Source organism: Castor canadensis, chromosome 4 (assembly GCF_047511655.1).
Source record: "Castor canadensis chromosome 4, mCasCan1.hap1v2, whole genome shotgun sequence".
Lineage (NCBI taxonomy): Eukaryota > Metazoa > Chordata > Mammalia > Rodentia > Castoridae > Castor > Castor canadensis.
The window spans coordinates 114,771,570-114,797,103 of NC_133389.1; the positions used below are offsets into that span (position 1 = coordinate 114,771,570).

General features: G+C 38.8%; 1 protein-coding gene and 1 long non-coding RNA gene across 9 annotated transcripts in view; one reads left to right on the forward strand and one right to left on the reverse strand.

Moving 5' to 3' along the window:
- The window catches only part of Rbms1 (RNA binding motif single stranded interacting protein 1), a 202,264-nt gene that overhangs the window by 125,329 nt on the left and 51,401 nt on the right, over positions 1-25,534 (reverse strand). For 2 of the 7 annotated variants that reach the window (XM_074070943.1, XM_074070941.1), the window contains exon 1: positions 809-944. The exons of the other annotated variants lie outside the window; for them this stretch is intronic. In XM_074070943.1, the coding sequence (XP_073927044.1) occupies positions 809-877 (69 nt within the window). In that variant the 5' untranslated portion in view covers positions 878-944. Of the gene's footprint in view, positions 1-808; positions 945-25,534 lie in introns of those variants that run through there. 7 annotated transcript variants of the gene reach the window in all.
- LOC141422577 (uncharacterized) lies at positions 630-24,190 on the forward strand. Of its 2 annotated transcripts, none has more exons than XR_012447220.1 (3): positions 630-817; positions 11,395-11,460; positions 23,809-24,190. It is a non-coding gene; the product is annotated as an uncharacterized lncRNA (long non-coding RNA). The 2 variants fall into 2 exon arrangements; XR_012447219.1 differs by lacking the exon at positions 23,809-24,190 and adding an exon at positions 19,647-20,337.

The window sequence follows — 25,534 nt, forward strand, 5'->3', positions numbered from 1 at the left end:
ATTGCTGCTGCTGCAAGGCTCCGTGAGATTTATCACAACATGGCTTCAGTAACCTCCTTTTAAAAACAAACATGAAAAAACAAAAGGCCGTAACTATAAGCTCTACACTCCACTCCTTTTCCCGGTAGGGGATTTTGATCTAACCACTGAAGTGCCTTTGGAGTTCAAGCTGTTAAAAAATGTATGAAACGGTATTAAAATAGGAAAAGGCGTGTGTATGACTCAGGCTTATCCCAGAATCTGCAACTAGGATGTCACAGGATTTCCCTGTGCTTTTTGAGAACTGAAAACCTGAAGAAAGTGACAGCAGAAGTTCCTGTTTCTTTTTCTCTCTCTGTTTTTTAATAAGGAGGGGGGCGCGCACACACACACACACACACACACACACACTCAGCACACACACACGCGCGCGCGTCTTCCGGGTTCCCTACGAATCAGACAGGTTCTTTGAGGTTCCAAGTGAAGGTTGTAAGCCACTGCTACGACTTACTCCCGTACTCCTCTACACACAAAGGTTCCAAGGAAAAACCCAAACTTGTTGCAAGGCTGGGCGAAGCCCCCAGCCCGGCCCGCAGCGGTTCTCCCACCTCTCCGCCCCTGTCCCTTCCCCGGCGTCCCAACCCGGCCGGCCGGCCGCCGGGGCCCGGGGCATCTCCGCTGCTTAAGGTCACCGGCCCCCGCGGGCCGCCTCCCTCGGAAACAAGGTCACCGCCCAGCCCGGCGCCTCGGCGGAGGCGCGGAGCCCGGCGAGCGCTGCCGCCCTTTGTACGGCCGGCCTGGCGCGGCATCCCGGGGACGGTCGCCTCACCTGCTTGCGGTAGGGCGTCCTGCAGTTGCCGCTGGCCCCGGGGTTGGCGCTGCCGCTGGGGAAGATCATCGCGGCGGGCGCGGGCGGCGGGCGGCGGGCGAGGGCGCGGGCGCGGCGCGGGGCAGCCTGGCGGCGCGGGGGAGGGCGGGCGCGGGCAGGGCGGGGGCCGCTCCGGGAACTCCCTCTCGCCGCGCGGCGGCGGCCGGCGGGGGCTGCAAGCTCGGGGCGGGCTGGGCCGATGCTCGACCTCCGCACTCGCCTAGAAGTGCGGCGCGGCGCGGGCGGCGCGCGACCTTCGAGCAGCTCCGGGGGCCGCCGCCCTGCGTGCCATGGACTGGAGTTCGCGCGCGGAGCGGGCGGCGCCGCAGACTCTCCCGGCGGCAGCGGAGGAGCAGCGCCGCCGCGTCCCCACCTCCCGCGGCCTCAACCACCGCCCCGAGAGCGAGCGCGCCGGCCGGCCGGGGGCGGGGAAGCGGCCGCGCACCGCCTCGCGCCGCGCCCAGGCCCACCCGCGCCTCCGCGCCTCCCCGCCTCCCCGCCCGCCCCTGGGCGCGCCGCCCGCGGCCCCGCCGGCCGCCCGGCCCCCGCTCGGCTGCAATGGTTGGGTCTGACTCCCCGCATGCCGCGCATTCCTTGGAGTCGCCAACCCCCCTCCTCGATGTGTCCCCCCGCGGTTCCTTGGCCCAAGAGCCAGTGGCAGCTCTGTACCCCAACTCGAAGCCCCTTTTAAGGACATCGCTTGGGAGAATCCCTCTGGCACCTGGGGAGGAAGCGAACTGGCCGCCAGGTTTTAGTCTTCCATACTCTCCTCGTTGCCGAAAAGGTGCGGGTTATGAATTACTCCTACTTCACGAACAAGTCAGCCTTCCATCACACCTCTGGAAAGCTTCCTGCCCCCAATTCACACGCTAAATTGCAGCAGAGGAAACGGGTCTCCACTGCCCAGCCCTTCGCCCCAATACGCACGGGAAAGTTTTGCATTTTATTCCTGTGTAAAAGTTGACAAGTATCACAAAGACAGAGAAAATCATTTGAGGTCATGGACTACTGAGTCTCCTCTTCTTCCTGAACCGGGAATAGTGTAGTCCTTCCTCGTGTTAATTAATAGATTCGACAAGGAAAGAGACAAAAGGAGGAGGTAATTTCCTTTGTTTCCCGGCTGAAATATCTAGAGCTTAGGGCAGCTGCCCCTTTCTCTACTACCTTTCGCTGCATGTATCAAGCTCTGAACCTGTGCAAGGCAGAAGCCCTGAACTAGTTAGGCAAAGCGCGCCATGTTTGGATAGGCCATGGGGACTGGCTTGCCGTCTTTCAAGTTGGCCGGTTCCATGGAGAGTATTACAGAGTACTATCAGCACGGGAAATATTACAGAGCGCTTCCTTGGCTCCTAAGCTCTTAACAGCTTCCTGGAAAGGCCCATCTGCTATGATAATGAAAAATCCTAACTTGTCTAAAAAGTGAAAGACTCAATTTCAATTTCAATTTCACAAGGAAAACAATGTGTCCTCTATATACATCAAGTTTCTAGAAAAACCCTGGCCATTCAAGGGCTTTTCTAGCCACAAGAAATTGAAAACTATTCATCCCACACATCTTGCCCGAGACTTGGTGCGCGGCTTCCCACACTTTCAAAACCCCCAACATTCTCCAGCAAAAGTGATGAGCATTCGCGTCTCACCTATTAAAAACAACCACACACACGAAACACACACGTAATTCCTAATTCTTTTCACTTAAAGGAAAGCAGCAAAGGGCCTTAACTTATTCTGAGCACAGTAATAGGTGCACAATGAGCAAGTAAGAACTTGCTAAATAAAATTAATAGTAAAATAGGTGCCCCTTAAAGTGATTAAATATCAAAAAGCTCAACTAGCATTCAGATGTGAACTAGTACAAATGCCAGGATTGTTTCCTGCTATTCCATGCGTGTACATTTGTTTGGACTGCCCTTTTGCAGTCACATTTCACTAGGACCCTCTCTACAGTTACCAAGCACAAGTACATAAATGGAAGGTTTTAGTTAGAACTGTCCAAGTCAAAGGTGCCTTTTCCTGAGAACTTACTGCCCAAGACCCTGGCCATTCAGACCAGTCATCTACAGAAAAAGGTCCATGTACAACCTCAGTTGTCATGACTGGTGTCTTGGGAAACCACAATCTGAACCACCCAAGAACTGCACAGATCAATTTTTTTTATGGCTGACTTCTAAAGTCATGTACCACTGGATGTTGTGCTATCTCTAAATGCTGACACTTGACTGGATACCCTGCAGTAATTTTATGGGGATTTTACTTAGACTATTAAATACTAAAATATAGTAAGAATATAGTGAGAATATTGGAAGAGCTCTGACTTTAAGACTAAAAAGGATATGTAAAAATCAACAGCATGTAGTATTTTGTGTAATATGCAGCATAAAAGGAGAGAACATAAGCATATACTTTCAAAACAACAACGTCCATCAGGATTCAGAAGTTCTAAACTGATGTATGGCTTAAGTGGTAGAGTGCTTGCTTTGTAAGCAGGAAGCCCTGAGTTCAAACCCCAGTCCCACCAAAAGAAAAAAAAAAGTTCTAAACTTAAGTATCTCTACATTCTTAACTAAGTAAAGCATTATAAAGAGAGGAAAAGATTGATGGTCCTCACTTAAAAAGTATAAACTATATGAAATCATTCAAACCTAAAAAAAGGAAAATAACAGAAATATGAAATCATGTATATAATGTACATAATAAATTAGGTATTCACAGTGTTTAAGAGTGATTACAGAGATAGATTCTAGTGAAGTTCATTTTAAAAAGTTTACTGACTGTTGAAACAAAAATGACTGAACACTGAGAAAGCAAGGAAACAGTCCAGAGAAACTGCAAGTTGTCACAGTAAGAAGAGTTTTGAAGCCTGTCCTGGAGCTACACATCCTCTTTAAAGGGAAACGAAGACAGCTGCCTGGGCTGTCCTGCAACTTCCTCTCCAGCACCGCAACCAGTAGGTGAAGCAGTGGGAATCTGACCCAAGGGCAGCCAATCAACAAGCTGGCCAGTGACCTATGATCTGGTGGGAACTGAAAACATGAGCAGGACCAATGCAATTCTCAGTCTTGGGAACTTTGATTCAGAAAACGCCAAGAACTGAAGCAGTTAGTAAAGGGCAGAAACTGCAACAGTGCCAGTGGGTAGAGTAGAGGCCACAACAAGCCAAAACCATATGCAAGCCAAAGTTATGAGGAAGCAGAAACTATGAGTAAACAGGAAGCTGACTGGCAGCAAGCAGAGAGTAGTAGAGCACATGCCAGGAGCCAGTGAACACTTGGCCATGAGATGATGGAGGGAGCTGCAGTCCCCAGGGCTACTTAAGCTCTTAAGACTCGAAACAGCCCTTAAAAACACCTTGTATACACTTAAACCACACCCCTGTTCAGACACTTAAAGGAATTTGAACTTGTAATCCAAGGGACAAAATTAAAGCAGAACTAAAGAGATTCCACTTACTAGCCACATGGTTTGGAGCAAGTTAGTTGACCTCTCTTGGGCCTGAGATGGTCTTTATAAGATAGTCTTAAGTACAGTACACCAGGAAAAAAAAAAAAGGGAGGTGGGGGGTGGGGTAAAAATTAAATGGCTGCTCTTATTACTATTTTTCCAGGTTTTATAGTAGTGACATAGATTTAAGTGGATGTGCTGTGAAATATTTCATACTAGTAAGTCTGACTGACCATCAAAGAACAGGAGGCAGGGAGTGTATGATGAGTAAAAAGCAAAGTTAGGTAAGGGGAGGTTACTTTCAATAACTGCTTGTTGAATGACTGAATGAATATGCTTTCTAAGGCAGTATACATTAGACTTAACTTTAAAAGGTGAAGGAAAAATCTGGTAAAGGGTCTCTTTCAAGAATTTAGATGCACTGAAGTTTTTCTTCACTTATCATTGTCTGGTTTCCTAAGTGTTGGAACAGGGCCATTTCTGTGTGGATGGGAAGACTGTCAGCAATATCAGAGATCACTCTCTGTCAGTCAGGAGGACTATACAAACAAGGATAATAGGGATGGAGCAACCAGTAAGTACATGCAGAAGCCTGCAATCCAGCAGAGGAAATGAGACATATAGGTAATGTTGCCTTCTGTGGGCTAAAAGAGCTTGTACAACTTGAATTTGAGAATCTGAGATTAGAAGACATTTGTCCCATGGAAGTAATTCTAAAATGAGACTTTCATTGTTAAATCTTTCACATCTCATTTCACTTCCACAACAATCCTATGAGGTAGGAGGGCTATTAGGGCTCAATATGCAGATGAGGGGGAAGGTTAATAAGCAAGACTGACTGGCCTACCCATATAGCTAGGGAGTGCTTCTAAACTAGGGGTAAAAGTCAAGACCTGGTTGGGTTTAAAAGATTTTGTCCTGTGTTCCCTCGAGCTCTATAATGCTGCATCTCAAAAAAGCCTTATAATTAATGCTCCACTTCCTAGGTGAGTTCTTGTAACCCATGCAGAACCCAAGCTGCTGTACACGAATAATGCAAGGCCTTGAGTGGTGAGTGCCAGGCAAATGGTCTAGACAATAATGTGCTCTGGGAGCCCACAGGAGGGAGAGGTCAATACAGGATATAACATGGATGTGGGATTCTCAGCTGTATAAACGCTTTGTTTGACAGATGCTCAGAAAGAAGAACTGTACAGATGACCAGGAAAACAGAACTAGACCCAGAAGGCTAGTATGAGAAAGGGTAGAGATTTGGGGTAATCAAAGCTAAAATTATTGATGATTGATAAACTCCCCAAAAGGAGCAGATGAGGATGTGTCAAAAGCCCAGGGGAGTCCCATCCTAAAACACCCTAATACACATATTGCTGAGCACTTTATAAAAAAAAAAAAAAAGAGAGCTTGAGTGAAATTGCTAAAAAAGTATGGTGGTAAAGCTCTCTTAAAAAAGAAGAGGGCCAATGACGTAAGAATAGAACACCCCTATCAAGGAAAAAACCGACCTATAAATATAGCAGGTTCTTTCCTTCCATCACTGCTAAAGCATTTCAGGTGCCCTGTTTTATTTGGGTCAAATTGAAAACATGAAGGAATGAAGAGGAAAAAAATCATTCAATATTATGTCCAATTACAATCTTTAGTGCATGATATGTAGCAACACAGTATTGTTAATGTAAGCAGTACACACACACACACACACACACACACACACACACAGAGACACGTGAATCATATTTGAGAGTCTCTGTGTTTAAAATCTCTGGCTCCTAGCAAAACAGAAGATAAAAAGATACGGGGTCAGCAAATTCTTTAAACTTCTTTTCCTTCCTTGTACAAAACAGAGTTGATAGAGTACCCTATTTCTAAAGTAGCAACAATATTTTCTATTATTTACTATTTTTTTAATCTGCAATTCTTATTCCAGACTTAAAGGCTCCCGAGACATATACAAAATCACATGTATATAAAAATGAAACCACTGTAATAAAATAAAACTACAGCCACAATCCTAGAATGTGCAGAGAACAACACAGGCGTAGCCATTTCTGATGAGTCTCACGAGAAGCCACATTCTAATAATTCTTCCTGGTGAGCAAAACAGAAGGAACAAATTTTGCAATATTAGGTTTCTCTCATTTGTTGTATAACTACCATATTCCAGGAACTTTCTGAATGTATCTTCCATACAACACACACACACAAACACACACAAAAGGGAAGAATGACTATGTCATTTTACTGGAGCTCAGAGATTTAAGTAAGTTGCCCAAGATCACAGATCCAACCCATAGTGGAGATGGGGTTTGAACTTGGGTCTTTCTGACACAAAGTCCCTTGTCTCCAATAATACTAATATTATCATTATTAGCCATGGATGAAGTCCAAGCTGCATGACAATACTCTTACCATTGATGATGGGCAGTGGCAGTGAGCCATGGATCCCAGTCAGCCACAAGGTCACAAGGGCAGTCCACACTCTACAAAGCACTGCATTGCTAAGCTGTGATGTTCATTAGGTAAGGCATATTAAATGCATTTTCAACTTATGACAGTTTTAAATTGCATTGAGTTTATTAGGATATAACCCTGTCTTAAGTTGAGGAGCATCTGTACATTGAATTTCTATTTACTTGACTATGAAGGCAAACTTTCCACTAATATATACTGATTATATATATTATATATTATAGATATATATATTCTAGTCCAGCCTAATGCCTAGATCTCACTTAACTAGTGGTTATTAAGGTGCAATTCCTCTTTTGCACCTGGTTCTGGGGGATAGAGTAGGAAGGGAAGCAAGGAAGAGTATCTTTTACAAGCCAGGATAATATTTAGGTGACAGATATTTCTAGAATCCTGAACTGGAACTGACAACCTACTTTTTCTCAAAAAATAATGGGAGACCATATTGGAGATTAGTTTCATTATGGGATCCATAGATGTTTATAGGTCAACTAAAAACCTATTTAAGACATTTTTCTCTATAGGAAACATATTTTAAATTCAAATTTACATACAAACATTTTTGGAATAATTAGTTACTGTTGAGCACTTACATAAGTTAACAAAAATTGAAAGCTCACTTAAATTTTTGGCATACGAATTCTTTTTTTTTTTTTTTTTTTTTTTCATTTTTCTTTTATTATTCATATGTGCATACAAGGCTTGGTTCATTTCTCCCCCCTGCCCCCACCCCCTCCCTTACCACCCACTCCACCCCCTCCCGCTCCCCCCCTCAATACCCAGCAGAAACTATTTTGCCCTTATCTCTAATTTTGTTGTAGAGAGAGTATAAGCAATAATAGGAAGGAACAAGGGGTTTTGCTGGTTGAGATAAGGATAGCTATACAGGGCATTGACTCACATTGATTTCCTGTGTGTGGGTGTTACCTTCTAGGTTAATTCTTTTTGATCTAACCTTTTCTCTAGTTCCTGGTCCCCTTTTCCTATTGGCCTCAGTTGCTTTAAGGTATCTGCTTTAGTTTCTCTGCGTTAAGGGCAACAAATGCTAGCTAGTTTTTTAGGTGTCTTACCTATCCTCACCCCTCCCTTGTGTGCTCTCGCTTACATAAGTTAACAAAAATTGAAAGCTCACTTAAATTTTTGGCATACGAATTCTTAAAATATAGATTTCCTTTTTCTATTAAAACAAGCATATGGTTTCTTATTCTTTTCAAAACAAAACATCTTTCAAAAGACTATCAGATTTTGTTTTGTTTTAGTTTATATTACAATGAATTTGTACCTGTAGATCAAATTCTATAAAAAATTAAGTCAACTATTTAGGAAATCAGAACAAAGATAAACTTATTTTTCATATATTGTGGATTGCTGTTTTCCTGAATTGCCTGGATGAAGGGTCAATTTTCTGTCCTCTTTCATTAGAAATCTAACATTGGAATGGTTATTCTCCATGCCCACAGCAATACAAGGCTTATTTTCAGATGATTTTAAGAAAATTCAAGGAAGTTTTCATTAACTGTATATGAAAGGAGGAAGTTATTAAGTAATATTTGAAATTAGTTTACCTAAACAACTGGAAGTAATAATCATCTATGCACTTGAGCAGAATATGGGTTAAAGAATAAGAGCTAAAGCCTGGTAGGATGGCACCAGCCTGTGATCCTAGTGGCTCAGGAGGCATAAATTTGGAGGATCATGACTCGAAGCTGAGGAGGGCAAAAACTTAGTGAGGCTCCTATCTCATCAAGTAAGCTGGGTGTAGGACTCATGGCTGTACAGGATCTCAGCTACACAGAGGGCTGTAGGTAGGAGGATTGTGGTATAAGGCCATTCTTGGGCAAAAAATGTTGAGAGCCTACCTGAAAAAATAACAAAAAGCAGAAAAGGCTGGGAGCATGGCTCAAGTGGTAGAGCACCTGTCAAGCAAGCTTGAGGCACTGAGTTCAAACCCCAGTGCTGCCAAAAAAAAAAAAAAAGTACAGTAAGGAAAGGATTGGTGGCTGGGAAAACTGGTACCCACCTCTTGCTATCCATCCTGGGAAAAGACAGAAAGTACTCAGGAAATGGACAGAATTTGTAGATAATTAGAGCCAAAATCTAAGTCATGGAATGACCATCTCCTTTCCATGAGTAAAAACGAGCTATACAAATTACCTGGGACAAACAAAACCTTCATGTTAGCTAAGAATGGGAAATAGTTATCATCAGACATTCCTAAATGCTGGGGACGAATCAGTAATACCAGTTGAGTTTTAAAGCATTCCAAATGCAGAAAGAAAAACACCAAACAGTTTCTTTTCAGTTACTAAGATCAACATTAAATCAGGTCTATTTCACCTAAACAGGTAAATGCTAGAATAATTAGTAACATTTTTTTATGTAAATGAGAATGGTGAAAAGCTTTTCTCCACTGAGAAACTTACAAAGTTCAAACAAGAACATACAGAATTACAAATGGGTTTCTATTCAGTTGAATATGTATGAAGGCAAACTTTCCAATGTGAGGATATACAGTGTAGAATCCTGAAACATGATACCTAAGGAGCTTATAACAATTCTCTTTGTCCTTAGTGTTTTTAAGAACAGCTAGTTCTGAGTTATCTAATATACTTAGCACATGGGGTGGACTGACGACAGACCTGTAGCAAATTGATACTCCCCAGACGAAGAGAAGACAAATGAGGAAATTCTGGTGTTGTCATGACAATATGACTGATCATGACATCAGCAATTCTTAATTCCAAACTGGAAAGAACACTCCCAGAACCCTGTCACCACTTTAAATAGATAACTCTCAGAACCTCCCTTTACTTCCCAATGTAATATTTGATCTAGTGGCAAACGTAACAATATTTTGACCACAGGGTTATTGTTTAAACTCTTTTAAACTCTTTTTTGTTCAACTCTTCTAAGTTAAAGAAGGTAGCAGGAGAAAGAAGTAAATAACTTCTAAAGACATTTATAGTTTTCTAAACTATTTTATAGGTGTATGTATGTATTCACAGATATAGGCATAATAAATATTTTATGCATTATCTCATTAAAGTCTCAGAGAAGGAGGCAGGATAGGTATCTCGTACTCTTACTTTTTATGAACAGGTAGCTAGCTTCAAGTAGGTTAGGCAATGTGCCATGTGTCATAAAGCCCAGAGATAGAATTTCAGGGCTAGAGAGAATTATTAAGGTCCAATCCTTATGCCTAATATATAATAATCATTCAATAAAATTTTAATGATTAAAGAGATAATACTGACTCTCCTTGGACACGCTACCAATCATAAATCCATCTCATCTATTCATATTTGCCCTATCTGTAAGAAAGTTCTTATTAAACTAAAACCATGGAGTTCTTCTGCTGCAGGACTGGAATCTATGTCTTCTGAAGATTGTAAATTGTTTTTTTCTGTATTCTACACTGCCATAATTCAGTCATTTTTTTTTTGAGTCCTAACAATCTTGTAAGCTTGCCTTAACAGTCTGTAAATCTCTAGTCTACATTCCTGCATATAGTAGGTTTTGTTGGATGTATAAATGGTCAAGCAAGCTAGTTTTCTTACACACACCGGCAAATGGCAGAAATGAGTGTTTTCACCCTCTTTCAAAATGATGAATCCCTGAGTTAGAAAGAGCTGAGTAAAAATGCAGTTATCAAACCTTAAAGGATATGTCTTATAAATTGTATTAAATGTATGGATTTGCATCCTAATCTGTGGATCACTTGGGTCATAAAAGGGATTATAACAAATGTTGCCTTTTGCATCTGTATGTGACAGTTTAAGGAAATGGGATTCCATGATGAAGTAGTTTCTTTTGACCTCAACTGTTGCTGTCATAATAAATCTTCTTGCTTTACTTTTTAGGTGAAAGAAAAGTGTCCTATTCATCTTTCTGCAACCAGAGTCCTACAAATATTTGGATATTAACCATATATCATGCAATCTAAGTTGCCAAAATTATAAACTTTCTGTAGTTATTGAGACGAAACATTGAAAAAAGTAGACTAATGATGCATCCCAATTTCAAAGACACTGAAATGTGAAAAGGGAGAGCCTTAGAATCCATGAAGTATGGCATACAGGTGTATGAACACACTGCATGCAAATGTACATACATGTCCTTTTCATCCACAACTTAGGCTCTGGAAATATATCTGTCAAAGATTCATTTTTCACCTTCCTAAGAACTAGGAGCACTAAGTGGTTACCAGTAAATGACTCAAACACTCTGTTTTTCCATGGAGATCTAACAGTACTCTGTGGTCTCCAGGAGTCCCAATAAGGAACTGTCCCTCAATCTCACAGAGGCATCCATCACAAAGAAGTAAGCAGAGCTGTTTGTTTCCCTCCTCAGCCATCTTTTCAAAATGATGTCAAGTGACGTGTAGTTTTACATGCATAGTGCACTTAGATTATAAGAAAAATTAAAGAGATGATTCTAAATCTGCAGATATTTATTCAACTTCTCCACTTTATACTTCTTGCTATTAGTGTTTTAAAAGTTGTCAGTTGAATCATAATCTGAGACAATCTGTCTGTCTGTCTGTTTCTCTCTCTCTCTTCCTCTCACCAGTCATTAATACTGTTCTGGCACATAGCATCAATTCTATCTTACAAGTATTACAGATTGGCCTCTTTTTACAGGACGTGGTGCCAGTGCTCAGTCTTCCTAGGGCTTCAGACTGGAAAAGTAATTTTTGCATAGATCAGGTAAGTGAGAGTAAAAGTCGTATATCTGAAATGGTTATCATAGTCCTTAAAACTGATAGGAAAAGATAAAGTAAATCAAAAGCAATCATTTAACAGGTACAATGACCCTGTTACAGCAAAGATATGAACAATTCACACTCAGAGCACCAACTACCTTATCTGTATCTATCAGACCTGTTTGGGAGCTGAATAGACAGGGGTGTTTCCTTGCTGTTCTTCCTTCTCCTTATGTGCAAACAGCTAATCTTGCAGTCATTTCACCAGTGTGATAATAAAACTGACATGAAAAAGTGAAACAAATTAGTCAATCTGCTGAATATAGGCTGGTTAAACTAAAGTTTAGGGATTATCTATGAATTTCATTTATCTGTAAATGTTTCCCTTGTTGTAAGGAAAATTATCATTAGTCTCACCTTGAAAATCATTTTGTAAGCATTATGAATATACCAAACCAATGATATATCCCAAGCTCCTAACTCAGGGTCAGTACCCACTAGCCAAATATTAGTTCATGAATATATGAATGAATGAACACCCCCTTCAAAATGTATGCTTGGCTGGGAATGTAGCTCAGTGGTAGAGTGCTTGTCTAGAATGCACAAGGCTCTGGCTTCAATCCCCACCACCACAAAAACAAAACAAAACAAAATAAAAAGGATGCAAGCATTATTCAAATACACGGGATTTCCCCCCATACAAAACAAACAAGCTAATGATTTTTGAGATATCTATTAATTCAATGATAAGTCTAACATTCAAGCTTTATAGCCAGATTTTCTTGGTATTAATATCATTTTAGTTTCTATAGTTTATGATCTCTTGAGTGATTTGAAAATATACTGTACTTTAGAGGCTCTTTTAAAATTCATGCAAGCTATTTCTTTATCATGAACATCATTAAATATAAAAGGCTATAAAACACTCTAGGAACTGTTTTCCCCCTGTTTCTATGTCTGTATCCTTTTATTAAAAAAAAATCATAATTTAGGTTTGGTGACTAATAGATTTTTTTAAAGTAGGGGTACAGACTGTGGTAATTGAAAATTATATAGGTTGTTTCATTCTAGCATATGGTATTCAAATGTTAAAACTGGCATTCTATTACTAAATCAGAATGGAAAAATTGTGGATAATTATTGAAACTATGCTTCCTTCTCAGGTGGATGTTTGGAAATTTCCACAATTAAAGTATCTTTAGTTGATATCAGTGTAAAAATTTTTGTGAGGTTGATTCTCACAAAAGGCATTCCAGACAAACAAAGCAAATTGATTCTGGTGCTACAACATCTAGGATGTGATCTCTTAGCTGGTTATGAGTTTTCTTTTGAATAACTATTTTATTTGCCCATTTAACCCTTGTCTTATATAAATCACTCCTAATAAAGAGGAAAAGAAAAAGAAAAAAGGCATTTAAAAAGTTGACAGATGAGACTATAGTCCACAGAGTACAAAGGTAACAGTGAATCCACTAGGAATTGCTATAAATCTAAGTGATTAAGCAGAGAGGATTCAGCTAATTTCTATTCTTCACAGTGAAAAAACACTACTTCTAAATTAGCAGCATCTCTGTGATTCTTACTGTTTCACCTTTCTCCATCTCTTTTATCCATTATATTCTTCAAGCTAGAACTGCTAGCCCTTTTTCTTTTTTCCCTCTGACCAGTCCTTATTTATTCCAAGTGTTGCATACTATGCTTCTAAAGTAATGTCTTATGGTCTTTTTGACCACATCATTCTACTTCCTAAAACTCCCACATCAAATACACATTTCTGAAAGACACTTGCAAGACACTCCACTTTGTAACTCCTTTGCCCCTTTACCTCTACTGCAGCTACTATTTGTGTTTTGGCTGCCCATGAACTCTTTTCTGACTCTGAGCTTTGCCAGGAAACAGCCTCTGTTTTTCCATCAGTCAAACCACATTCATCCCTCCCTCTGTTTACTCTGTTGAAATCACAGCTCATGGTCTGCCCCCTCTGAGTTTTTCCTGCTCTCATCTATTTTCCAAGACTTCTTGCTATATTTCTAAGGACTGTCTTAGTGCCTGAATTAGGCCAACTTACTACACAACTTATTATACATTATAAACTCCTCTACAGAAGAAACCATGCCAGGATGTAGCACACATTTTGTGCTGTTTTCTCTATGGAAAGGCATCCTGAGAGCTCAGCACATGCCTGTTGACCTGGCTGCACTAAAAATCAGTATTTCTCAGCTTCCTTTCCAGTCCAGCATACCACAGGGCTTCTATATACTCCCATCAGTCACTATGGCTCACTTCTACATGATTCAGAACTAGAAATAATGAGGACATGTTCTCCCACTCTTACCTGAAAAATACTGTTATAAAGAATGAACCAGAAAATGGTTACAGGAACCCAGAAAAGATGTGCACTTGACCCTCAATGGTCTGTCTGTGTATCTATCTATCTTACTTTGCTATTAAAAACCAAACATGACAGGTGTTGGTGGCTCACACTTATAATTCCAGCCACTTAGGAGGCTAGGACAGAGGATCACAGTTCAAGGCCAGCCAGGGGAAAATAGTTTGCAAGACCCATCTCCAAAATAACCAGAGCATAATGTACTGAAGATGTGCCTCAGGCTGTACAGTGCCTGCTTTGCAAGGGTGAAGCCTTGAGTTCAAACCCCAGTCCCACCAAACAACAATAAAACTTTGCTGTAAGGTACATGAAAATTACATCCCCTTGACCTAAAGATTTACAAATGACTAAATGTTTTCCTGGGTGAGCATTTACCTATTCAAACCCAAGACACTCCCAGAATGTGTTTCTGAATCACTGAAGCAACCAAGAAATACTTTTGCCTGATGATATGACTTCCCTTGAAACTCCAGTGGTTGATTCTTTTGTCTTCCCTACACCAAGTAGCATTTGTTTCTTCCTTGTTCCTGTTCAATGCAAAACAGAATGGTCCTTGAGATCCACTCCATCTCCTTCTATCACCTACATATTGCCACTGCTGTTTGTGCTGAGCTGTGGTGGACAAGGCATGGGCCTTTAATAAAAACTACTGTGTTCAAAAGATAATTACACAACCTGATAGCTTAGCAATCTTCATCTGATCTACCATTTAACAGCACAGAGGAAAAAGACAGCAATATTTCCCTTACAGTTTTTGTGAGAAAAGTAATTACAGTAATCTTATTTAATTATAAAGATTAACATTATTTATCTGTAGCAAATGCCCACCTCCAGATAAAATTTAGCACATAGCTAAGACCTTTTCCTGAGTGATCTTGTCACTTCATCTAAAACCCCATTCTTACAGTTCCACTTCAAAAAAACCTAAACATCCACTTTCCTTCAGTGACTGATGTTGCTATGTGTCTTCAAGGTCTGAACATCCCATTCTCCCATCTGTTCTAACTCTAATTAATAAAAATGGTAGTGCAAGACAACATTCTTCTGGTCTATGAGGTCACATCCTCCTCCCCTGAGCCACCAAACTACTACCCTCTCTCCACTACATTCACTCTGCCAACCTAAATGCACAAACCAGTACCCAAGTGTCCTGCCTCTTTTACCCTGCCTTGACCAGAGGTTTCTACTCCTCCCTCCGAGTTGCTGACAACCTCACATGCAAAGCGTAATGACATTCATTGGCTTCAGTAAAAATAAACTTCATTTTACTTACACCTTCAGTGCTGTATAGCACTCACTTTACTCCTTTCCAGTAGCTCCCACCCTACCCCACACTGAATTAATTCCAAGCCTCTTCTTTTTTCCCTCAAACTCTCAGTCTGACCTTCACTGCCAAATAATAAGGGAGATATCATCTGACACTATTTACATGAAATTCCTTTAGTTCTTTCTCAAATATATCTCATATTTTTGCATATCTTCTTGGCATTCTTCTCTAGCCCAGTAGTAGAGATGTTGCTAGTTCTTTTCAAGACGTACATTTTTACTTGTATCCTTGATTTTAAATGAATTTCCCTACATAAATCCTCCTTGCCCCCACCCCCACCCAAATCTTTCCAGCTCAACTTCTATATCATTTTGCTTGCTTGCTTTCAATTTTTCTTGGCTACTTAATAATTTTTTACTATAAAAGTACTATATTAGTATATCTTCCTTTCAGAAATGAGAACAGTAGGTGCAATGGCTTTTTTCCAGTAAACTAACTTGAGCAAGTTTTCTCTATCCTAAAATAGGGGCAAGAATGCTGTCCTTGCTTCTTAAGCCATTTATTCCTTCTCCTTCACTGCCAGAGTTCTTAAAAGACCACTCAGCTATGGAGGCTTGCACATCTGCACCTCCCATTCTAATTACAGACAACTGAAACCTGGTGCTGACCCCACCACTGAACCACATTACTTAGTCCTGTATCAGCTTCAGCCACCCACCTTCATGGAATCCCACTTGGTCTTCTCTTTGGTTATCCTCCTTTCCCCTCTTTGTTCTCCATTCTAGATCTTTTCTAAATCTGACCTCACTCACAACTAGCACATCAATAATCAACACTGAACAAAAGAATCTCACATCTAGAATTCCAAACTTGGCCCTTTCTGTTGGACTCCAAACCCGACATGGTTCACACTTTGTTGAGCTTCTATGTCCCCTGGTAAACAGTCACCTTTCTCTTCTCTCCTCTCCTCTCCCTCCCCTCCTCTTTTCCCTCTCTCTCTGTCTCAGCTATATATCTCTCTATTTCACTAGAGAGTGAGCTCTTCCAGAGCAAGGAGTCTACCTCAATGCCTTGTACACCACTGTAACTCTGGAAACAGACATTATTTTAAATGTACTGACTTATAAGTCCAAGAAAAAAATACCAGTTCATAAAATTAAGAAGAATCATTTCTTCACACTCATGTAGCACACTTACTTGCTGTCTGTTTGCTTTGTTTTCATGCAGAAAGACTTCAGAGTCTGAGAGGCACTTGTTCTCTAATGAGTGAAAATATTCTTAAGTGTTTTTGGGAATGCTGATCACTTCCAAACTATGGGGGGGATTGAAAACCCCATTAACCAGCAACTTTGGGATATTTATGCTCCAAGAGGAGAAGCTGAGCAGCTGAGTTTTAAATTGAATTTCAGACTCTTCCTCAATCCAACTTTTAGTTGAAAACTTTAAATGAAAAAGAAAAATTACACAGTTGGGTCTAATTATATCTACTGACTACTCACTCATAAATGACTATACAAGTAGCAGAAACTAAGAAATACTTTACAGAATGAACTTCAGAACCTCTATTTCATATTTTAAAAAATAAGAAAGGAAAGGAATGAAGAATTGAGCACTGTTTCCTGGTGTTTATTTTTGCATCCTGAGTAATTCAAAGGTAGATGCTAAGCAGCAAAAGAAAGGTGGAGAATTTAACAAACATAAAGAAGATGTTTGTCTTAAGATAACCAGGAGTTGATGATCTATTTACAGATAAATTATTAACATTAAGAGCTGAAGGCCAAACAATAATACTCTTTAGATCTTACTAGTAACCTTAATTTTGGTGGATGAGCATGGTGATGCATGTCTGTAATCCCAGAGCTCAGGAGGCTGAGATAGGATGATCACAAGTTCAAGTGCAGCTTGGGCTACATAGAAAGACCTTGTCTCAAAAAAAAAAAAAAAAAAAAAAGAGACAAAAAAATCTTATTTTGTCTTCTAGTGAAATACGATCAACAAATTGATTGCTTTGCTTCTTGGCATCTTAAGTTAAATTATTATCTCTATCCCTGACAATATAGCTGCTTAAATGTGGCAGCATGAAGTGGGAGGATTTAAAAGCAATACTATCTTTTAATGAGATAACTCAGACTCTTAAGTTGAAATGTGTGTACTTCAATGCTTTTGTAAACAAATAATTTCTTACTACTACTACAGTGAATTCCTTTTAACCAAAAGAAATGATTAGCGCTCTTAGAATTTTCAAAATATCTTTTATCTTACAGCTGTTTTCAGCTATTTTACATCTTATTAGCTCTTTTAAATATTGACTTTAAAAGGATACTTACTCTGTCTTTTATTCCCTAACAATGTTCAATGGCTATTCATTCAAACACTTTGACAGGGAAAGTGGTTGAATCTTTTGGTACTGGAAGAGAGAGAGGCCATGTGGTAGCTGAGGGCCAGGAGTGAACTGACTGAAATTGGGAGGAAGGAAAAGCAATGACACAGAAGGATTATCACTTGAATGGTGACTCAATGATTTTCAACAGCATTCAGAGTCAGGAGGAGAAAATGAGGAACCAGTTAGATATAAGATGCAAAGGAGTTGGACTCTGGAACTGGTTAAACAAAGAGCAGCTGAATGATAGAAATGGTAAAAGTTTGAGAGGAAAATTTAAAACTCTTGCTCTTAAAATTGTGCCTTTAACTGATAATAATTACCAATTGGTCACCATGAGGTCCCTGCTCACTATGATCTCCATCCATTCTGAGACAAGTGAAGTAGCCTTACTAGTAAGATCTGGATTCATAACCAAGATTCTTAACTCTCTTGTATATTCCTAGAACAGTTCCTTCCCACCACTGAACACAATCAGTAGTGAATCTTTCTTACTTGTAGTCAAAAGTATCTTGCTAAACAAATACTAACCAAATTGTGGGAGAAACTGCCTCTTATAAGATAGTATTCAGCAATAGCAAGTCATTTCAGGAAGGAAAATTTGAATGTCAAGTAGTGCTACCTGCTTTTTTAATGCAAGTTTATTAAATGATTTCCATTTCTTTCTAAACATCACTTAAAAAAGCTGTAGCACTTTCACTTACATGATTGACAAGCACTACATTCATTTTATCATCCAAATTAAGGCATTTTGAAATAATAACCTTTCCATACAAATCTAAGGTACCTCAAATTCTTGAAAAGGAATGACAAGCTATATGACTCCAAAAAAACCCACATAAAATGAGCTATCCTTAACTTTACTAAAATATGTCTTTGATGTTTATGTATTTCAATATCTCTAAAATCAATTATTGTTTTATATATACAAGTTAGTGTTAATTATGACAAATTCTTATAAAAGTATTTGAACAACATATTGCTTAAGTCTTCGGGATTCTATTTTGGTTTGAAATGTACATATTTTAAATCAGAGGAGGTACTTTTCATGCCAAGAGATTTTTGATAAGATAGTTTTAAGGACTGTGTTATATTTTAGGAATGAGCACTTCCTGTCCAGATCTGTACCGCCACCCCATTCCGGGTGACTTCTAAACAACGAGGGTCACGGTGGCCTCTCTTTAATTAGACCTCACTGCTGGAGGGAGGGGAGCACATCAAGAGGAAAAGAATGCAAAAAGAAATTATAAACAAAGTTCTTCAAGGCAACTTAGTGGTTTGGTCAGGGAATGAAAAAAGTCTAGCCTCTTTGTTACCAAAGTAAGGCCGGAAATGGTTGTGATTCCTGAAAATTGAGGAAGCTGGATTTTTTATGTATATTTGTTAATTCTGGCTTAATGTGCTACACTTTTATTTCAATCTGATAACCTATCATTGAAAACTATTTATTTTCATTGTTTAGAGGACAAAAAGATGATCCATAAAGAAAATAGATGATTCAGTAAAACTTTTCCATTTAAGACATGATTCCATTAAGATTAAGCAATACACAAATTACATTAATGCCACAGTTTCCTTCTTTAAAATTAAGTACACCATTTAGTACACCATTTAGGAGAGTAAAAGTCATTAATACACATCTAAAAGATACTTTAAAAGTCCATACTATTACTACATTTGTATCATATGTCTATATGAACATATGTATATATGTAAAATCAACTAATCTTATGAAGCTAAGAAAAAAGTGGGCTTACACTGCAATAAGTGAATGAATGAACACATGACTAAAACTGAATGAAGAAAAGTTTGCTTAAAAATCATGAATGACACAATTTAAAAATTCTTGAAAGTTTAAATAAACTATCATTTATCTATGTGATTATGATTAATGTACACAGATGTACAGATTCCATATACATATAATTCCACAAAGAAATTGCATTTTAAAAACAATCAAAGAGTAAAACTCTTTAAAAATAAGACAGCTATATGTATGGATAAGTCATCTACAGAACACTATCTCTTCAGTTAAAAACACTGACACTGATTAGTGACTTCTATCAGGAACTATTTACAAGAAATCACCTCAGCACCCTGCAGAATTATGGTCCAGACAAGTTCTAATGTTAAATTGAATTTTATTCTTTTCAGAACGTAACTTTTACTCAAGATTGAATACAGCTGTTAGCACAGACCACTGTTCCAAAAATGTTTCTATGAGAACTGGAAGAAAACACCATTTTAAGAAATGCAAATTCACCTTCATTATTTCAAATCTGTGCAGCTGAGCGGGAAGGGAATCTCTGGACTCTTTCAGTTAAATGAAATTTTTATAAATATTCAAGAGGAAACATGCAGAGTGGTTATGAAATGACTCGAAGACTTTCCATGTGCTTTTGTAGGCTGTATTTTTTAATAACCACTACACCAGTTTGTTTATAACAAATATAGTGCCTCATTTTTTGTTTCAAAAATAGTTATACTTACACTCAATTTTTTCTTAAATTTCACTCTCTAATACAACTCTGCTTTCTCTATAGTCACAGAAATGTAGCCTGGCAAATAACACAGGGCAGTCTCAACAGAGGAAATGCTGCCAGCTAAAAACACGGGATGTAATGGAGACCACAAGAGACATGCTCAGTTATAAATGTTGAACTAAAGAACCATTGGAAAGAAACAAAATCTAACTTTTGATTGGATGGAGTAATTGTTTCAGTGAAATCTAATGAGCTCATCATTTACTATCAAACCAAATAAAGTCTCTGGCAATTATTTTGATAATCCCAGCTTCTACTTTCTGGACACTTAAAAGAAAAAAGCAAACTATGGATTCTTACCATCTCTGGCCATTTTCCTACCTTTGTGGATGGAAGAACAGAGGGATACATTTGTCAACCTGCCAGACGATACAGGATAAGCTGGGTCAGCTTCCCCAAATAGTTGGGAGGGCAGTATTTCTTAAGAATGTCTTTTCTAATAGCATTATAGAAAATGTCTTTTTTTAAAAGACCAGAATACGTCTTTCTATAAATGGACAGGTAACACATTAAGCCAACAAATATTATTATACTATTAATTCTTTGGCAGTGGGATGGAGTTTAGAAAAGTTAATTTACTGAGTCTGTGATAGCTCTTTTGCTATTCCTACCCTTTAGCATTGCGATTCCTTTTGTGCAGAGTGATGGTGAGAGTTATAGTGAATATTGCTTCCATTGGCTATGAACATCCAAATTGGAACTTTGGAACTTTTTTAAAGAGGAGAGCATAAAACTCTAGTTCCTTTTTTTTAAAGTTTGGCTATTGGTGCTTTCCAAGTTTCACATTTCAATGGCTACCTACTGCTCTCTATCTAAAGATTTTTTGTGATTAAATGCATTTGTTTATTAAAAAATAACTGTTCAGATAAAAGTTTAAGATTTACTTTACTTTTAAATCAGGAGCCTGATTATTTTAATTATCATGTCATAATAATTTTTTATTTAAGAGTATGACTAAAGGGAATAGCTATAGTTTCTATACTTTAAAAGCACGGAACATCCTCTTTCATTTTTAAAAAAATATATATAACATGATTAGTGTTTCTTAGGAAGGTGAACATTTCTCAGAAGAGATGAAAAAAAATTCCATAACACACAGGAGAAGGTGAGCATTGTGGTAAGAACAAGTCACTTTTGAAACTATGTTCTGTTATATATATGTCAGCCATCTTATTAATTCAAGCTCTTTGAAAAAAATAAAGAAAACCTTTTGCCACTAGAGGGAGTTCAAAATTCCCTTTGTATCAATACACATGTAGAGATAATTTAACTTCTGAAAAGGATGATTGTATTATACTTCTTTTTATTAATAAGATTAAGCAAAAAATAAGATTTTGGGGAAAACTGGAATAACCCCTTTATCTAGAGTAATCACTATGAGTATAAGTAATGGTTATGATGTGCACCATATAATATTAATATTAACCAAAAACATTTAAATCTCAGGAAGCATTATAGGTTGAATTTGGTTCTAATTGCTTATTCATTGGGAATGAAATATTTCTGTTTTTCAAGCTTTCTTTAATAATTGTGGTGGAACATTCTCCAGAGAGCTGCCACATGCTCCCCGTCCACGTGTGCTTTCCTAATGTGACTCAGCCCTTCTAAACCAAGGTTGGAACCTCTTTTACCTCCCTTTGAATATGGCACTTGATCAGAAGAGAGGAATACAGACGTATCACTGAGAGGTTTTCAGATCTAACCCTGAAGAGGCTTTTTGGCTAACTGCCATGTAAAGAACCCCAGGCTAGGCTGCTATCTAGTTAGAGCCCACATGGAGAGAAGATGTCTCGTAAAATGAGAAGCCATGGAGAGGAGAACAGAGGCAACTTCAGTCCGTGGTTGGACAGCTGTGCAGGATGCGACTGAGGCCATCTTGGACATTCTTTCCCCAGCTGAGGTCCCAACTATTTGCAGCTGTGTGACTGACCAAGGCAAAGAAAAACAGAAGAGCCATCCAGCTGATCCCAGCCAACCTAGGAAATTGTGCAAAATTACAGATCATGGTTTTAAGTTTGAGGTAGTGTGTTAACTGAAACAATACTAGTAAATCTATATGTATGGTAAGCCCATATTTCTAAAAAGCTCTTTCAAATCCACTAGCTCTATATACCCATGCCATCCAATAGGATGCTAGATCAAGAGTAAATACTTGCCCAAGATCTCACAGCACTTAAAAACAAACTCTAAGCTTCCATTTAAGGGAGATACTTTTCTCATAAATGAATACTGTATCCCTTACTTTCTATTTTTTATCTAGTATAGTGATGATTATCAAAATAATCCAGTGTTGAGTAAAAAGTACTCTCTTTGATCTTCCTTTCAGTTAGAACTGGGCTAACCTGAACAATAACATTCATTTCCACTAAACCTATGGATTCAAAAAGTGAAAATAACCTTTCTGGACCTGGGTCATTTTAATTTATGGGCATCTCTAATTTGATCTTGATGTTTAAGAATATTAGTCTAAAAATTCTATGTACAAATTGGCATTTTCAAGCAAGATTATAAACTGGAGTTTTGAATTTGAAAGTTTCTTTCTTTGCTCATTTTTCATTGTATTTGCAAGTTTTACAACTCTCCTTTTTTTTGAGCTCCAACTCAACAACAAAAAAATGATTGGCATCTAGCATGAGTTGCAACTTATTTTCATTTCCCCTACCCTACCCCTCCTCCAGGATTACCTGGGAGACTGTATATGATTGACATGGATATACGGCTCCAGCAAGAAAACAACACTGGAATTTTCCCATTGCTATCTAAGTGTTATTGGGGGAGGAGTTGTGGACAGCTGGTGGGATGGTCTCAGAATTCAAGAATGGTCTTGGTTACCTAGGCAATAGTCTAATAATAAGTTTGAGGAAGATACCTGCTAGAAATCAGATTTTCAAAATAGACTAAGTGGTTTACCTCCAAGTCAGAACAAACTCAAGGTCTGAAAGCCTTGGATCCAGAGTGGCAGTCCATCAACCCACTAATCAGTTCTTTTCTAAGGAAGCATCTCACTCTCTTCTGGTCTAGAGGTTCTAAAGACATGCTACTTCCTCCTTATCACAACTATAGCCATGCAAATCCGAACAAGGAGTGCACAAATAAGTTACAGAAAGTACAAGCCAGGAATCCACTGGGGGGCTCTTAGGATAAATGTAGAATAAGCATTTTCACTACTTTATTCATTTCAATGGCTGCTTCTTGATCTTAGGTAAAGAAGCAAATCCTTGGCATGGCAAAAAAAAAAAAAAAAAATCTCTGCAAGAGATGACTCCTAACTACTTCTCTAGCACCATCTTACACCACCCTTTTCCTCATGAATGGAGAGCCAAGTATTCTGGTCTTTCAGCTCCTCATACACACTGGTCAACTGGTTCAACCATGTGCCTCACACATGCTGTTTCCTCTGCGTGGAGTGCTCTTTCCTCTCTTTCTTTGCCTGGTTAACGTCCAGGTACCCTCAAGTCTTAGCTTCAACCACTTCTGCCAGAAATCATTGCTGCCATCTCTTAGAAGAGGCTGGGGTTTCTTGGTATATAGTCTTAGTATGACTTACAGTATATTTCCTTTTCTGAACTCATCAATCTGCCACTTAAATTGTTATTTATTGGCCATCCTCTCTGCTTTATTAGTATTTCCTTGAGAGCAGAGATTGAATCAAGTTTCACTACCAGGGTCTTGCACAATACAGAGTAGGTGGTACTTGATGTTATTTTTTGAGTATGAATCTATTTTAGTTAAGAAAATTTAAATATATATTTATACATAAATTGGTATTATAGGTACTTTTGAAGATACAGAGAAGGATCTGATCATTTCAATAAGAAAGAGACAAGCACAAAAGCAGACTGACCAGTGATATGACAGATATCCAAGTAACATACCATGAGTGATCAAGCAGAAAGAGACTTCACTGCAAGTGATGAGGACAGACAGCTTTGTGGTAAAGGAGAACAGTGGAGAGGGTGAATTCAAGTATGATGTACTTGATACATTGTAAGAACTTTTGTAAATGCTACAATGTACCCCCACCCAGCACAATAAATTTTTTAAAAAGAAAGCTTTGTGGAGGAGAATCTGAAAGCATCTATTAGAATGGGCAAGATTTACACACTGAAGTTCACAAGTATTTGCCACCCCGCTTTCCTGTTCTTCACTCTTTTTTTTTTTTTAACCTGTCATCCCAAATGCCCTCCAGACTCCAGGAAATAAAAAAAAGTAAGTGGTTTAATAGGGCATTGTAATGCTTTACTCAGAGAACTGGCATTTTAATGATAAACTCTTCGACCTACTGTGAGGACTGGCTTGCAACAATAACTGCTTGGCATGGGAAGGAATTTAGATGAGAAGCTGTAAGTCAATCCTGCCCAAGAAAAGCTCAGAGCTAAGTTCAGACACAAGGAATGTAAAATGCTTGGGAGAGGGGCGTACCAGCTAAGCTGTACAAGTAGCCTGGTGGCAATGTGCCAGAGAAGGACCCAGAGCTCTGGTAAACACTAGGCATGCCCAACACTAGGAATCCATTGGTGTGCCATCACACAGTGATTAGGAAACACTGGTGACAAGCATTTCACTTAATGGTTTGGAATTCTATACAGATACATGAAGTAGCCTGCCCAATTCCCCAGAACAAAGCAGAATTAGACCTGGGAAACCACTTCAGCTGCCCAAACCTCAAGCAATTCTTATTTTGCAGGATCGAAGGAGAAGAGCTATCAGTTCCTGTTCTTGAGGTTTCTGGCTCCTCTCTGACTGGCTGATCTCCTGGATGAGCAGCCACTGTCACCGTTTTGATAAGAAGATAGGAGAGGATATGCTTAAAACAAGTCTGCTGGTGGAATTTAAATTTTCAGCAACAAAATTCATTTTTAATTTCACAATTAAAATTACCACAATTTGGTCCAAGTAACAAACATTTAAGTGACATTAAGGTGTAATTTGGGTTTCTGGCTTTGCATTAATTATGTCAATGTTAGAGTGGAAAACAGGCTTCCTTTATGGAAGACACATTTGGTAAACCACACTGCTTACACAAAATTTTCTGATTCTGATCTGAAGAAATGTGGTTTGGCTTTGGAGATTGTTCTTTATACCAGATCTTCACAGAGCTATCTTAAAGCATTTCAGCAACTATTCATCATAAAATGAATTTCCATTCCCAAGCATTTTTTTTATTATAAATCTCTCAACATGAGGCACTATAATTTGAAAGTAGTTTGGAATATCTAGGAACATGTCTGTGCAACCAAACTACTTCTTAAGTACAGCATTGTGCAATCCTCGTTTACTTTGGGTTGTGTGATAAGAATTCAGCTTCTAATCATTTTAATCTCACATTTTTATGACCCGTTTATTTAAAGTCAATATTTTAATTGGCATATATCAAGATCTGAATAAATCTTGGATCAGGAATTTTGTTTAAACTGAGAAAATGACACATATTACTTGAAATTACTTTGATACGAGCACAGTTGCCTAATTTTTGCTATAGTAATGGAAGCTTGTCAA